This window comes from Fonsecaea multimorphosa, assembly GCF_000836435.1.
Source record: "Fonsecaea multimorphosa CBS 102226 unplaced genomic scaffold supercont1.26, whole genome shotgun sequence".
Classification (NCBI taxonomy): Eukaryota; Fungi; Ascomycota; class Eurotiomycetes; order Chaetothyriales; family Herpotrichiellaceae; genus Fonsecaea; species Fonsecaea multimorphosa.
The window spans coordinates 27,337-41,149 of NW_015971660.1; the positions used below are offsets into that span (position 1 = coordinate 27,337).

At 53.5% G+C, this 13,813-nt stretch overlaps 6 protein-coding genes across 6 annotated transcripts; 3 read left to right on the top strand and 3 right to left on the bottom strand.

Annotated features, from left to right (window-relative positions):
• Window positions 1-1,962: 1,962 nt before the first annotated feature.
• On the top strand, window positions 1,963-2,995 carry Z520_09758 (uncharacterized protein; the record flags this gene model as incomplete). Its single annotated transcript, XM_016780252.1, has 4 exons — window positions 1,963-2,185; window positions 2,277-2,397; window positions 2,631-2,781; window positions 2,843-2,995. 4 exons carry the CDS (start codon window positions 1,963-1,965, stop codon window positions 2,993-2,995), a joined length of 648 nt encoding a protein of 215 aa, XP_016628495.1.
• Window positions 2,996-3,168: 173 nt separating this feature from the next.
• Window positions 3,169-3,855, bottom strand: Z520_09759 (uncharacterized protein; the record flags this gene model as incomplete). The annotated part of the gene is made up of 1 exon (XM_016780253.1): window positions 3,169-3,855. One exon carries the CDS (start codon window positions 3,853-3,855, stop codon window positions 3,169-3,171), a length of 687 nt encoding a protein of 228 aa, XP_016628496.1.
• A 741-nt stretch (window positions 3,856-4,596) lies between these two features.
• Z520_09760 (uncharacterized protein) lies at window positions 4,597-7,074 on the top strand (the record flags this gene model as incomplete). Its single annotated transcript, XM_016780254.1, has 1 exon — window positions 4,597-7,074. One exon carries the CDS (start codon window positions 4,597-4,599, stop codon window positions 7,072-7,074), a length of 2,478 nt encoding a protein of 825 aa, XP_016628497.1.
• Window positions 7,075-8,403: 1,329 nt separating this feature from the next.
• Window positions 8,404-10,030, top strand: Z520_09761 (uncharacterized protein; the record flags this gene model as incomplete). Its single annotated transcript, XM_016780255.1, has 3 exons — window positions 8,404-9,693; window positions 9,744-9,882; window positions 9,939-10,030. 3 exons carry the CDS (start codon window positions 8,404-8,406, stop codon window positions 10,028-10,030), a joined length of 1,521 nt encoding a protein of 506 aa, XP_016628498.1.
• A 1,086-nt stretch (window positions 10,031-11,116) lies between these two features.
• Z520_09762 (uncharacterized protein) lies at window positions 11,117-11,632 on the bottom strand (the record flags this gene model as incomplete). Its single annotated transcript, XM_016780256.1, has 1 exon — window positions 11,117-11,632. The coding sequence occupies one exon, from the start codon at window positions 11,630-11,632 to the stop codon at window positions 11,117-11,119; it is 516 nt and encodes a 171-aa protein (XP_016628499.1).
• Window positions 11,633-12,518: 886 nt separating this feature from the next.
• Window positions 12,519-13,687, bottom strand: Z520_09763 (uncharacterized protein; the record flags this gene model as incomplete). The annotated part of the gene is made up of 3 exons (XM_016780257.1): window positions 12,519-12,925; window positions 13,033-13,132; window positions 13,364-13,687. The coding sequence occupies 3 exons, from the start codon at window positions 13,685-13,687 to the stop codon at window positions 12,519-12,521; spliced, it is 831 nt and encodes a 276-aa protein (XP_016628500.1).
• Window positions 13,688-13,813: the final 126 nt, after the last annotated feature.

The window sequence follows — 13,813 nt, forward strand, 5'->3', positions numbered from 1 at the left end:
GACGAGGGAGAGAGAGGGGGGACCACCCCCCCTTGACTATATCCGTTATGTTTGCCAACTTGATCTTGTCTCGGGTGTCTGTGTTGGGAGGGGCTCATGAGACTGGGACAAAGTTCACTCCTCTGCCCGCATGGCTATGTACATACACCCTTTCACCGTCCGCTCCGGCGGCATGACTGGTATATCGAGGCATCTATTACATCAGTAGATCATGGTGAGCAAGGTCAAGTGGCCCCCCCAGCAACATCACTCCGACCAGCCAAGCCACAATCTCCTGCTCACGTAGACGGGCCGTCAAGGCTGCGACGTGCGTACCATGGTATTTCCAGAAAAGTCATACTGCTTCGCAGATGACTGCTTCCCAAAATCGCATCCATGCTCACCCACGGCTCCATCCACCCTTGGCCCAAAAAAAAGTAGCCCGTTCTGTTGCAACGTTGCCCGGGTTGGAGACCACTCTGTACACCCGCCTGGAATGCTGTGCGACGCGACACCGAGCGATCAGATCTCCGCAAACTGCTTAAAGTTCGTCCTTTTGCGCTCGACGTTGGCCAATATTACAACCTTGTCATGCTTTGCATTGAGCATGCATGGTAGATCTGCATGGCTCATGCAGCCTGCCTTCTCTCTCCAGTTGTTGCGATGCTACGGATGCGCCCGTTGCACCACGGAGGAAAAGCTAGGAAAAGCTTTCCTGCGGATCAGTGACTTGATGGGGACGGGTATGGCCAAGGTTGCAGATAGCGCCCCATGGTGCAAAAAACATGCGGATGGGACGAACCGCTGGCTGCTCGCGCTCTGGGCTCTGGCTTCTGGCTTCTGGCTTGTCCGGCCTCTTTTCAGCACCGGTAGTTCTTACTAAAACCTTACGCTTTCCCAGAATTGCAAAGCCCATGCAAAGCCCATGAAAAGCTGAGAGACTGAATCCACGGAGGTAGGGCTGTTGGTCTAGCGGCGGACATGCTGCCCTTGCCACCTTGGGCTGATGACCACTGTCCGAAATACGACCAGCTTCGCGATCCTGTCGCGGCCATAACATGCTCTAAGCTGCGTGAATCTTGGTGCAATATGCACGCAATACCGCCAGCTAGCAAGAAAGGGGGGTAATACGAGTCGAGGGGGGTGAAATGGAGGGGACGGGGATGGTACGGTGATTGGATGCCTGGCCCAAATCGCCTTTTGGTGCATTTTTAGCGCAACGGTGGGCCACGGTGGCAGCTTCCCAGCGAGCCCAGCTTCCCAAGCGCTGGATCTGCGGTCGGACTTTGTCTTGGTCGCTCACCCACTACGCACCCACTCCAACTTTCCGCTCGATACGGCCGGGCTTTCTCTGCATTTGGCTTCAACGCTCTGGCCTCTTCGAGACTTTTGCCCTTGACCGCACTGATACCCTTGCGCACTGTGCACTGCTATTGCAGTTCCCACCTCCCTCCCCCATCCTCTCCATCGACCGCCTCGAATCCTTTCTCTGCCTTCTGCCACTTCGGTGAACTCCGGAGGCTGTCACCTTGCAAAGCAAGACATTCTGCAGGCAGCCGGCAAAATCCTGCTCTAAGGCCTTGCCCATCGTGCCTATCCCATTTGCGTTCCCTACCCAAGACTTCAGTCGATGCGCCCGAGAGTGGATTGTCCTTGCACGGCATTACTCTAACGACTACTTCGGTCCTGTCATCCCGCGAAGTCGCCTTGAGTTGGGTCTGGTCAGTGGTCACAAGCGAGAACCCGAACTGCGCTAAAGTCAAAAGACATTCCAACCTTGGTGGCTCCTCCAATTGGTGTTTGTCTCCCTTCAGCCTGGCAGGACAGAAGCTCGAAGCTTCCAAAAGAGCCGGGCCTCTCTGTCTGGAGGACCAAAACACCTAAGAGTGGGCAGATCGACGTTCTGAGAGGTGTCACCTCCATTACAGACGGATTCGCTGTCCGGGCAGAGCAGTCCGAACTGAGGACGGTTGACCGGTTAGAATGGCGTCCTCGTCTTTTCGAGAATCCATGAATTCCTTGGGGTGGTCCAGAAGAGACCCGGACATCCCGCCCAATACCTCGTCGTCAAACCCCTTGCTGTCCAGGATCTCGTCACTCAATCCGTTTGGAAGCAAAGGTTATGTCCAATTGCCCACACACGAGGCTCCTGGAGCACCACTACCGGCGCCCACGAGGAGAGAGGAAGAAGAGGGGTGGTTCGCATGTATGTTGGCTTCGCGCATGACTCCCGTCCGAGAATACAGAACAGCCCAAATCCGCGGCAACAGGATTTACTGACATTTATGACCGTACAGTAAGCCGATGGGACCGTTTGTTGATCTTCGGGGGCTGCAATCTTGCAGCGCTGGCATGTTTTGTTATCTGCTTCGTGCTATTACCAGTACTGTCCCTCAAGCCACGAAAATTCGCTATTCTGTGAGTCTCCCAAGCCATTCCAGCCCACACCGCATTTGCTTCACACCACCACGCGTTGGTCCACGGGCCATGTGACAGCGCGTACACCCCATGATGATGTCAGCTCCTTTCTATATCGAGGATGGATGCCCACATCTGGGAAGACCCCTGTGAGGTGTCTATTTCGCAATCAGAACCTGAATTTGTGCATGTGTCTAAATGAAGTCGTGCGTGTGGCTGACGCGTCGTGATAGGTGGTCGGTCGGCTCGATGATGTTTCTGGCCTCTTGGGCCTTCTTGATGGGACCGGTACAGTACGCAGCGCATTTGCTCTCAGGCCCTCGTCTACCATTCACTGCCGCTTACTTTGGTTCCATTATCATGACCATCTATTTTGCTGTCGGTGTAAGTGTAATCCGAGGCCTTTTCGCGATGCTGCAAGACATGGCTGACATGACCGCGTCAGCTCCACTCCACGATTCTCACTCTATTTTCATCGATTGTGCAGCTCGTGGCTTTGGTGTGGTACTTAGTCAGCTACTTTCCCATGGGAGGCAGCGGGTTGCGGTTGGCGGCTAGGTTTGGCTCCAGTCGAGTCACCGCGTGGATGAACGACTGAATCCTGCGCGGGACACAGATCTTCGTGCTGCAAACTCCTTGGTAGCGACATGAAAACATGTCTTCGGCTACAGCCGGTTATGCTTGTTCCCGTCTGTGTCATACGCAGCCCAGGATGTGGGTGAGAAGTCGCCTTGCATGACTCGGGCTTGTAAAAGTCCAATGCGCTTGCAATTATTCGACACGTCTCCTAACATCCCGGCCTTCGTTGCCGACGTCTCTTACTGCATCTGTAATCAACTCGCGCAGTTCTCTCTGACCTTCTGCCGTGTGAAAATTCTCCTTGGCTGCCAGCTCTTCTATTCTTCTCCTGAATTCGGGATCGGGTTCTTGCTCAAGTGTTCCGGGCGTCGCATCAGTCTCGGTGCCGATATTGATGGATACATTGGGCGGCAGGCGTGGAGGGGGTTGAGCTCCATCTGGAACCGGCCCAGGACGGATAGAAGCGGTTCCCGCAGCAGGATCTTGTGAGAGCAGGCTGCGGAGGTATTCTGCGACTTCTGGAAATTCCTGTTCTGACTCGAACTTCTCGAGCGCAGTCATATCTTCGTCATTTTGTACTCGTATGTCAACGTGTAATTCCTCCACTAGACACTTCGCAACTTCCACCGTCTCAGCCACGAACAAGCATGTTTCACCATCCTCGTCTTTCAAGTTCACGTCCACGTTGAACTCGTTGACCAGTGTTCGTAAGAGATCCACATGATTGTAGGAGGCTGCAGCATGCAAAAGCGAATAACCATGTTCGTCTTGTGCCGATGCCAACTCCGGTCTGGAGCGAAGTAAGGGCAAAAGGCGGGGGTCTGTCTCGGGGGTGTTTGCGGCGAGCAGAAACGGATTTAGGTTGAGCTCCGCCGACATGGTCGACGTGAAGAGGGGGACGAAGTGCCGTCGACAATTCAAGGCTGCTCTTGGAGCATGGGTACTTCACCTCAATGGTGCTTGACGGGAAGTCAGATGGTGGTGCTGGGGCTGTACAGGGCACAGACTTGGTTGAGTTTAGCCAACGGCCACGACGCGGGGGGAGTTCGAAGTGAAGATTGTGAAAAGTGAAGTGGCAGCAGACCCATTTGGGTGCCAGTAATTAGCCATTGAGTCACTGTGCTGGATCCGCAAAACTCTGAGTGGCGGAACGATCCTAGCGAGCAGCGCTGTGGCTGCAAGGCTGATTCAAGTGCCCATCCATCATCAGGCTGAGCACTAAGCAGCACTTCTGTCGGCCCACTAGGATTTCTCCAAGTCCACATTACAACAGAGCTGAAATCTGCCGAGTACTCGGTACATCCTCCTGGATTCCACTCCCTGTGTACTACTCTTATGACTCAATTCCTGTAGGGGCCAAAGTGAGGATCTGGAGTCATAAATCAAGGCATCGAGGGTTGTGCCTGCTTGGTGTGGAATAAAAGTGATTCCCATGACTTAATTTTCCGGCAACACCCTTCCTACTTCGATTTGTCCATCTCAGATACGCCTCACCAATTCTGCAGCCTCATTCCCTGCAGCCAGCGGGTGTTTTCAGCCTTTTGGTCTCTGTTCTGTTCTTCAGCCGTCCAAATCGTCCAGACATCCACCCTGTGACCGATTCGGTACCTAGCTGCCAAGATGGCGCAGGATTCTCACCGGATCACTCAGCTAGTCCAAACCCTCGAAGCTGCGAAAACGAAAGGACGACCAAAAGGCAAAAAGGGATTCTCCTGCAAAAAGGCAACGTTCCAGGTTGAAGGCTCCCATGGCATCACCGTCGACTCCTGGCGCTTCAACGACTGGGACTACAAGCGAGATGACCTTCCTACCTATGCTCGTGGACTCTTTACAACCAGGAGATCGGACGGAACTCCAGAGATCGCGATCCGAGGATATGACAAATTCTTCAACATCGACGAGGTCCCCGAAACAAAATGGGTCAACATTGAGCACGACACCGCTGGGCCCTACGAGCTGAGTGTCAAAGAGAACGGTTGCATCATTTTCATGTCCGGGCTCGAAGACGGCACTTTGCTAGTTTGCAGCAAGCACTCTACAGGTACACGAGACGATGTCGACCAGAGTCATGCCACTGTTGGGGAGAAATGGATTCAGAGACACGTCGAAAGCGTGGGCAAGACCACACAGCAACTAGCAAAAGCACTGAGAGACATGAATGCTACGGCCGTCGGTGAGCTGTGTGACGACTCGTTCGAAGAGCACGTCCTAGAGTACCCGCCAGAGGCGGCTGGGCTGTACCTCCATGGCATCAACATCAACGTCCCTGAATTCGTCACTTTGTCCGGTTCAGAGGTTCACGAGTTTGCCGACACCTGGGGCTTCAAAAAGGCACAGTATGTGATGATCCAATCACTTGATGAGGTAAAAGAATTTCTCCAGAAATGCGCAGAGACTGGCTCTTGGGAAGGGCGAGACACTGAAGGATTCGTGGTCAGGTGCAAGAAGAGAAGTAGGGATCGGTCATTTGCACCAGACTGGTTCTTCAAGTACAAATTTGAAGAGCCCTATCTGATGTACCGGCAATGGCGCGAATGCACGAAAGCCATCATCTCCGGGAGACCACCCAAGTACAAGAAGCACCAGAAGATTACCGAGGAGTACTTGAAATACGCACGGCGGCAACTAGCCAGAGATCCATCGTTGGCCAAAGAGTACAACAAGAACCACGGAATCATCAAAATGCGTGATGGTTTCCTTGCCGAGATCGGTCAGAAGGGGTCCGACATCATTGCCAAAGAACGAGCGGACGGAGACGGGGGTGGGCATTATGCCTCTCTCAGTGACATCGTCCTCGTTCCCATCGCCTCGATCGGGTGTGGTAAAACTACTGTTGCAACTGCGCTGGTCAAACTTTTCGATTTTGGTCATGTACAGAACGACAATATCCAGGGACAAAAAGGTCGACCAGCCCGATTCGCTGCTGGCGTAGTCAATGCCATGGCAAGCCACAAAGTGGTGATTGCTGACCGTAACAACCATCAACGCCGGGAGCGACAGCAGATCATGGAAGACGTCAGCAAAGTGGTCCCGGATGCAAGATTTGTGGCGTTGCATTATGTTCACGAACCCAAGGACCGGATGCTCGACGACATTCGCAAAGTCACCCGCCAGCGTGTGCTGGACCGTGGAGACAACCATCAAACTATTCGAGCAGGGAGCAAAAGTCCACAGGAGATTATTGGGATCATGGAAGGATTCTTGGATCGCTTTCAGGGCTGCGACAGGAGCGCATTGCCGGATGCCGACTTTGACGAAGTAATCGATTTGGACGTCTGCGCGTCCTCTCTGGAGAACCTGGAGACAGTCATCACCCATCTTTACAACGCTTACCCGGGACTGCTGCCGGAAGAAATGCCCAGTGATGAGGACATGCAAGCCGCGATTGAATATGCAATGGGCAATGAAGTCACGACTAAACACGATCTCTCGTTTGGCAAGCCCACGAATGGGGAGAGGGCTCACAAGCAGAAAACGACCGTGCCAAACCCGCAAGAGGAAAAGCCACTGACGTTAGACCAACTGATGGGCAAGCTTGAATACTTCAGCATATCCGTGCCGGCAAAGAACATTGAATCCATTCTGGCCTCCATGTTCGAGCATGCTTCGGCCGAAGAAGCCCGCATGTACCGCATGTTGAAGCAGTCGCGGCGCCTTCAGAATGAATTTCATGTGACCTTGATCCATCGGGCATCAGCTAGCCAAGATCCCAGATTGTGGGAAATGTATCAGGAAGAATATCGCAAAGCCATGGCTGGCAAAGATCTCAAGAACAAGAACGAACTGGCGCCCACTCTCGGGCAAGCACGAGTCAAGCTGGAAAGCGTCGTGTGGGACGACCGGATCATGGCATTTGTTGTACGCATCTATCCTGGTGCTGAGGGACCCTCGTGGCGGAGTGCCAACGCAATCGCACATATCACGGTAGGAACGGCCAGGCCGGATGTCAAGCCAAAGGAGAGCAACGATCTTCTGGGCCAGTGGGAGTCAGGTGAGACAGATGGAAGATTGATCCACCATAAAGAAGTCCCAGGAGCAGTCATTGTGGACGGGAATGTCAAGGCTGTGTTTCAACGCAACTTTGCGTCTGGGAAGTAGAGTCAGGGTACGGGAAGGATGGCATCAAGAGAAGTCGCATCGACATATGAAAGCTCCAGTGAGTTTGTAGTATCAAGTACTCGTACAGCACAGTCTTCCCATGCATGGTAGACGCCGAGTTCATCTGAGTCGTACGAGTACATAGGTAATAGGACACGTCGGTGCTCTTCTGCGGGCTTGTGAAGCTGGTGGTTGTGAATTATCAGATAGTGTCGACCGAGATAGTCTAGTCGAATTATTATTGTTCAGGTCGCCTTCAGGTCGCCTCCAGCTGGTTGCCGTGGCAGCAGAAGCAGCGAGTTGGAAGCGCCTTTTGCAGCTTCGGCCCAAACAACGCCAGGCGCGACTTACGTGCAGTAACGGCGGCCCAGCCCCAGCTCCCTCAGGTTCCCCCATCAACAGATGACTTTTCTCCCGCCTAACTCGTCCTTCTTACTCCGCCATTGAGCTTTCATTTGTTGACTTTTCTTTTTGCACTCGGTACGAGGTTAGATCGCGACATCTTCAGGTCTGCATCACAGTTCCTTTACATTTTGCTCTTGAGGATTCAGGACAGAAAAGGTACGTACCCAGGTAGCTGGTCACAACACTCGCCGAGTGCTCAACTCAAACTGTTGTTACACTCCACCCCGCACCCAACTTCAAACCCGAGCCACCGCGACGCCCACCAGCGCGCGCGCCGTAGCTCCATCGCCTGCAAAATTCGGCCCCGTCCATCATCTGGTGCCAAGCAAAAACAACAGGAGCTCCACCGGCGCTACTCCAAGCACCTCTGCGACCTCTGAACCTCCATCCATCAGCTTGTTACTACTTGTACTTGTACCTGTAGTTGTGCCTGTACCACCACCACTACACACTTCCACATGTTGTCCTTTGAGAAATCCTCTTCTGTCTTTCGAGCTGCATCTTGTTTGTCCCTCAACTGTCTCTGACATCCGTCTTCCTTCAGCTCCCACCGATCCTCACGTCCTGCGCGTGCCACTCGGGGTTGGCTTGCTCAGACAACAACGCGCCCTAACAGCCTCGTCAACACCGGCAGACCATACTGGGATCAAAATTCATTCGAGAACGACGTGGTGTCTCTGCGAATCCTCAACGACGCCTTCGATCAAACTGCATAGCCTTCTGTCGAGATTGCAACTCGTCCAGACACGTCGAGAAAAGCTCGTGCGTCATTCCCCAATCATATTGGATTCTTTCGCACCCGTTGCTAATCCAGTCTAGAACTCGCATCCCTCAGTCGTGCCTCGAACACTTCAGGCTTCTCTCCTTTACCCGTGACCTCTACTTTTGTCTCTGTCCTCGCCATCACGGCGTCAAACAAACAAGATGCCTGTCGTGAGTCTTCCTGCTCCATATGATATATTATCATCCATGCATCTCGTTCACTCAACGCTAACCTCCCGGCAGGCTCGTACTCGCCAACGAGTAGTCAATAACGAAAACGATGAGAACTCGGTTGCTCAGAACACCCGTCTGACTCGAGCAAAAGCCGCCGGTCTAGCCAGCACCGAAGACACCACCTCTGCTGCGAAGAAGCCTCTGCAAACCAAGAAGTCCGCAGGAGGTACACTGAATGGAACCACCAGACGCCGTGCGCTAGGAGACGTGACCAATGCTGCAAAAGGTGTAGATGTGGTTTTGGATGGGAAGAAGGCGACGGCAAGCAAAGTCGGATTGCAGTCAAAGGTCGCTCAGCCAGCAACCGGCGGCGTCCAGAAGCTCTCTCGAACCAACTCCTCCAGGGCCGCCCTCGGCGTCAAAGACAACAATGCCAAACCCAAAGTCTCTTCGGCCGAAGTCAAGAAACCAGGGAGTGGCTCTGGTGTCCTCGGAAACACTGGCAAGAGACGGACGCAAGCTTCCACATCAACCGCGCCTTCGTCGAAAGATGTCACTCCTGACGTCGACGAGCCTCCTCGCAAGAAGTCCTGCACCGAGGAAGCCGTCGAAGAAGCCCAAGCTCAGACTGAAGATATTTCTGACATTGTTGCCGACCTGGATGCCGAAGACTTGGACGACCCTTCCATGTGCGCCGAATACGTCCGCGAGATCTTCGAATATTACTTCGCCCTGGAAAACACCACGCAGCCTAACCCGAACTACATGGATCATCAAGACGATCTCGAGTGGAAGATGAGAGGCATCCTCGTCGACTGGTTGATCGAGGTGCATACCCGCTTTAGGCTTCTGCCCGAAACGTTGTTCCTGGCCGTCAACATTGTCGATCGCTTTCTCTCCCAGAAGGTTGTCCCTCTCGACAAGCTCCAGCTCGTGGGCATTACTGCTATGTTCATCGCTTCCAAGTACGAAGAAGTCCTTTCGCCTCACGTTGGCAACTTCGTTCACGTCGCCGACGATGGCTTCACAATTGAAGAGGTTCTGAGTGCTGAGAGGTACACCTTGTCGACACTCAAATACGATCTCAGCTATCCCAACCCCATGAACTTCCTGAGAAGAATCTCAAAGGCCGATAACTACGACATTCAGACTCGCACACTGGGAAAGTATTTGATGGAAATCAGTCTGGTGGACCACCGATTCTTGGAATACAAGCAGAGCCATATTGCGGCTGCCGCCATGTACCTTGCTCGCACGATACTCGAGCGTGGTGGATGGGTATGTGCTCCAATGCTGTCGATTCTGAATCTCTTTCTAATTATTTCCAGGACGCGACGTTGACCAAGTTCGCTGGCTACAACGAGGAGGAGATCTTGCCCGTCTTCGACCTCATGATCAGCTATCTCGAAGCCCCGGTTGCACATGAAGCGCTGTTCAAGAAGTATGCGTCCAAGAAGTTCCTCAAGGGTAAGTCCAGGTTCTGTACGCAAGTCGCCGTCGAGCTGATGCTAATGTGGGATTAGCATCAATTTTGGCCAGGAAATGGGCTAAGGACTATGGTGCCAGCCGCCGAACTGGTGGCTTGACACTCCCCGATGCCAAGATTGAACAATAGCTTGTCAACTTGCCATCAATACGACGCAAGATCCTTTGGGCTTGATCTTTCTGGGAGGTCGTACACGACGAATTTTCGGGCAGCCCTCTTCAAAGGGCTATGCTTTGCATGTCTCCATCACCACGACGATTGAAAACGATATCGGCACATAGATTAGCATCCAGCATCATTACCATCATATCGATAAAACCGAAACACTTCTGACCACACACAGCAAACCTCCAGTCACAGCGAACTCTCACCGGCGTACCTGGCATTGAGCGATGACAAGTATTTTCTCAACTAAGAACTTGGGAAAATAATCTCCGTTGGTGCATTTTTCCAACTTTTGTTGTGACACTGCAAGGGCGTTCGACCTGTGGATAGGTTTGCGTTATGGACAGGGGCTTGATTGACTGGCGAGGCAGGCGAACATGGCGTTTATTGCTTATTGAAAAGGAGACTCTACAAGGTTGACATCTGTCTCTTGCGTGCATTGAGTTGTTTGAGTTGAATTCCTTGCATCGGCCGAAACTAGGAGGTCGTGACTGAGAGAAAGGGGCTGGATACGAAACGAGGTGAAAACTGGGTTGTGCTCTTTGGATTTATCGAGCGGCAGCGGTGGCGTGTTCTTTGTCCATGCCTGTATCTCATGGTTTCTGGGTCAAGGTCCTAGATACGTCAGGCCGTCATGGCTATCAGAATTGCAACTGTATTTGCATTGACAACTTTCCTGGTCGATCGTTGACTCCCTCGCACGGTTTGGCTGCACTTGAGATCTTCCGTTGTTGCCTCCCTTTGTACATCCTCTAACGCTTTGACTCTGACTTGGTGATAGCGATCGATTGTTTATTGCTGGAGTCTGTCAAAAGCAACCCAGGCGCCGTCGATTGCACGACGCTTTGACTGCGTCCGATACCATTGCGATTCTACTCATACTCCTACAGTGTCAAATCCAGGCAAGGTAAAGCAAGGGAAGCGAAGCGACTTTTCTTTTCTTGGGATAGAACCACCTATTCCACCTCCACCTTTTCATCCCCATCATCCATCCAACGCTTCATTCACTCCTCCCCGATTACGAGTTGGCGTCCTCGATCACAAAGGGAATCACGCTGTGGGATCTGAAAAGCGTCCTTTGCCGGCGGTGGCGGCAGCGGCAGCGGCAGCAGCGCGGAGTTCGGCTTCGAATTGGGCCATGGCGAGGGCTTGATAGTCACCCGGGTCTGGGCCAGATTGACCTTCACGTTGGTCTTGATTCCAATTCTGAGTCTGCGCCCGGTGGGATGCTGAAGCTGTCCCCACTTGCTCGTCAGATGTGCTGCTGGCGCCGCTGCCGCTGCCGGTGCATCTGCCTGCAGGTTCAGGATCGGTTAAAGACGACGACGACGACGACGACGCACGGGCGCGGCGGCCTGCAGGTGGTAGAGAGCCTGGAGTTGTTTGTGTTGATGCAGCAGACCCCGTGTCTGCACGTGGTTGATGATGCGCGCTGCGCCGATGGACGACGGATACCTGCACCTGCACGCCCACGCGCGCTTGCGGGTCGAGTTCGACTTGGATGCTCACGGGCAGTCGTGTGTGGTGCTGCTGGAGGTCGGAGCGGGATACTCGGTCGTCGTCCATGTTCATCGCCCGACGGGAGAGTTTACCTATGTGGAGCGAGAAAGGGGAAACAGAAGATTGGAAAAGTTGGAAAGAAATGTGTTTTGTCTGGCAGCTGGAGTCTCAGGGGCGGGGGCAGGGTTTATCTTGGTGGGTGTCGGGCTTTTGTGACTATGCAGATCTGAGGCACATATCCATGGCGTAGGAGCCATGGTCTTTATATGCGAGGAGAACGGGGATGGTCTTGTTCGTGGTGGGTGGGCATGTTGGTTTTGTTTGCGAACTAAACGGCTTGATTGCCACGCGTTTGGGACGAAGAAACAGCGCCCCAGTTTGTAGGGAATCAGACAGCAGGGACGCAGGGAGACGAACAGATGATGTGGGCTTTATGGGCAGGCTTCGTTTGAACTCGTCGGATGGCCGGCTGATGAACATGACATATCATCACTCAATCCTGTGGTATTGGTCGAAGACAACCTCGCAGCGGATGGGGGGAGGAGGAAGGGGACATGCCGAATTGCTTCGAGACACGCATATTGAGCACACTGGCGGTTGTTTTCGAACGACTATCTGATCCGATTTACGGAAAAAGACAGTCGGGATCAAAGCCTGCCGACCGTTGTAGGGTGAGGTTCGCCAGTGTCGGTCTATCAGGTCTGCTGAAGCGGTTTCGGCAAAGCCCTGACTATTGAAATCCAGATCTCAATCCCCCAGCATGTGCGAGCCTTACATCTGAGGCAAAGATCTCGGTAGGCCACATTTTGGTGGTTTGTGAGCAAGGATGTCGATTCTGAAACGGTCCAGTCGAGTCGATTTGTGCATGTCCTTCAAGGGGATCCAAGGCTGGAAATCAAGGGGTCCCGCAATTGGGACGAGGACACAGAGCTCTGGCGAGAGACAGATCTTGTCAGACTTTCCAGGCCAGACGTCTACCATTTCCGTCTCCCTTTTCGCTTCCCCCAGCACTGCTCGGGCCTCCCGAACCCGACGTCCCCTCCACCGTCTCTGCATTCGCCGCCCGTCCTCTTTCTTCCCTCGAGGTCCCAAGGCTCTTCTCCCACTCCTCCCTGATCGCCGCCCTCATATCCTCCACCAGAAGCGCGGCGTCATCGTAGTCGAGATCCTCGCGCATGCCCCTCCCAAACAGGATGGCCGCGGCTTGACGGCCCGAGGGTTGGCGGTTGGGTTGGTATTTCTTCGCCGACGAGGACGACGCTGCTGGGCCGCTTCTAACTTGGGGATAGGTGTAGTTCAAAGGGGGGCGGGGGACAATGTGGAAGTGTACGTGCGGCACTACTTGAGCGGCGCCGGGGCCTAGAAATGAGGGAGAGATGGGGAAATGTCTCAGTTTTTCGGATTGGGGTGATAAATTGAAGGGATGGAACAGTCAGAAAAGGGGGGGATTCGGGCAACGGGCTCACCATTGTTCTGCACGACGTTATAGTCGGCACTCTCGTGCGGGATGTCGGGGAGAACAGCCTTGATGACCGATCGCGCGAGCAGGGGCAGGACTCTCCCAATCTGTGAATGTTCAATGTGAACCTTAGCCCACCCTGAAACCGTCGTGTGAACAGGTCGAAATCAAAGCAGGGCTGCAAGATTCCCCATGGACGGGAATAGATCCCCGAAAAAAGCACCCCATTATATATAAACCATGGCTCCCAAGTACGATGAAGATGGCCATCAAGACGGCTCGGGGCAATGTTCAATTCGACGGGTAGTCTCCAAACAAAAAAAATACTCGGTACATACCTCTGCGCCCTCGCCGGGACTCAAATCCCCGACCTTGACACGATGTTTCCGCGGTGCCACCAACACGTGCCCCCTCGTCAGGGGCATAATGTCCAAAAAGGCAATGACGTGCTCGCTCGAGTAGAGCACGAAGGATGGCGGGTCGAGCTGTTCCGGGTCGAGGGCCTTGGCCATAGTCTCCGGTGAGGACAGAGGTGGCAGAGGGGAGTAGGTGCTCCCAATGGCGCAGAAGGGGCAGGACGACGAGAAGTCCCGGTCCCGGTTTGGCTGGGACGACGAGTGGGATCGAGATTCGTGGATGAGGCGGGGGACATCGTCGGACATTGCTTTTAGAAGTGTTTTGAGGAGGGATGGACTATCTCGTAAAAGATACGCTGATGCTATAAAGGAGATAAGGGAAATCTATAAGCGGCCCGTGTATATTCTATACATGCACACAAACACACTCAG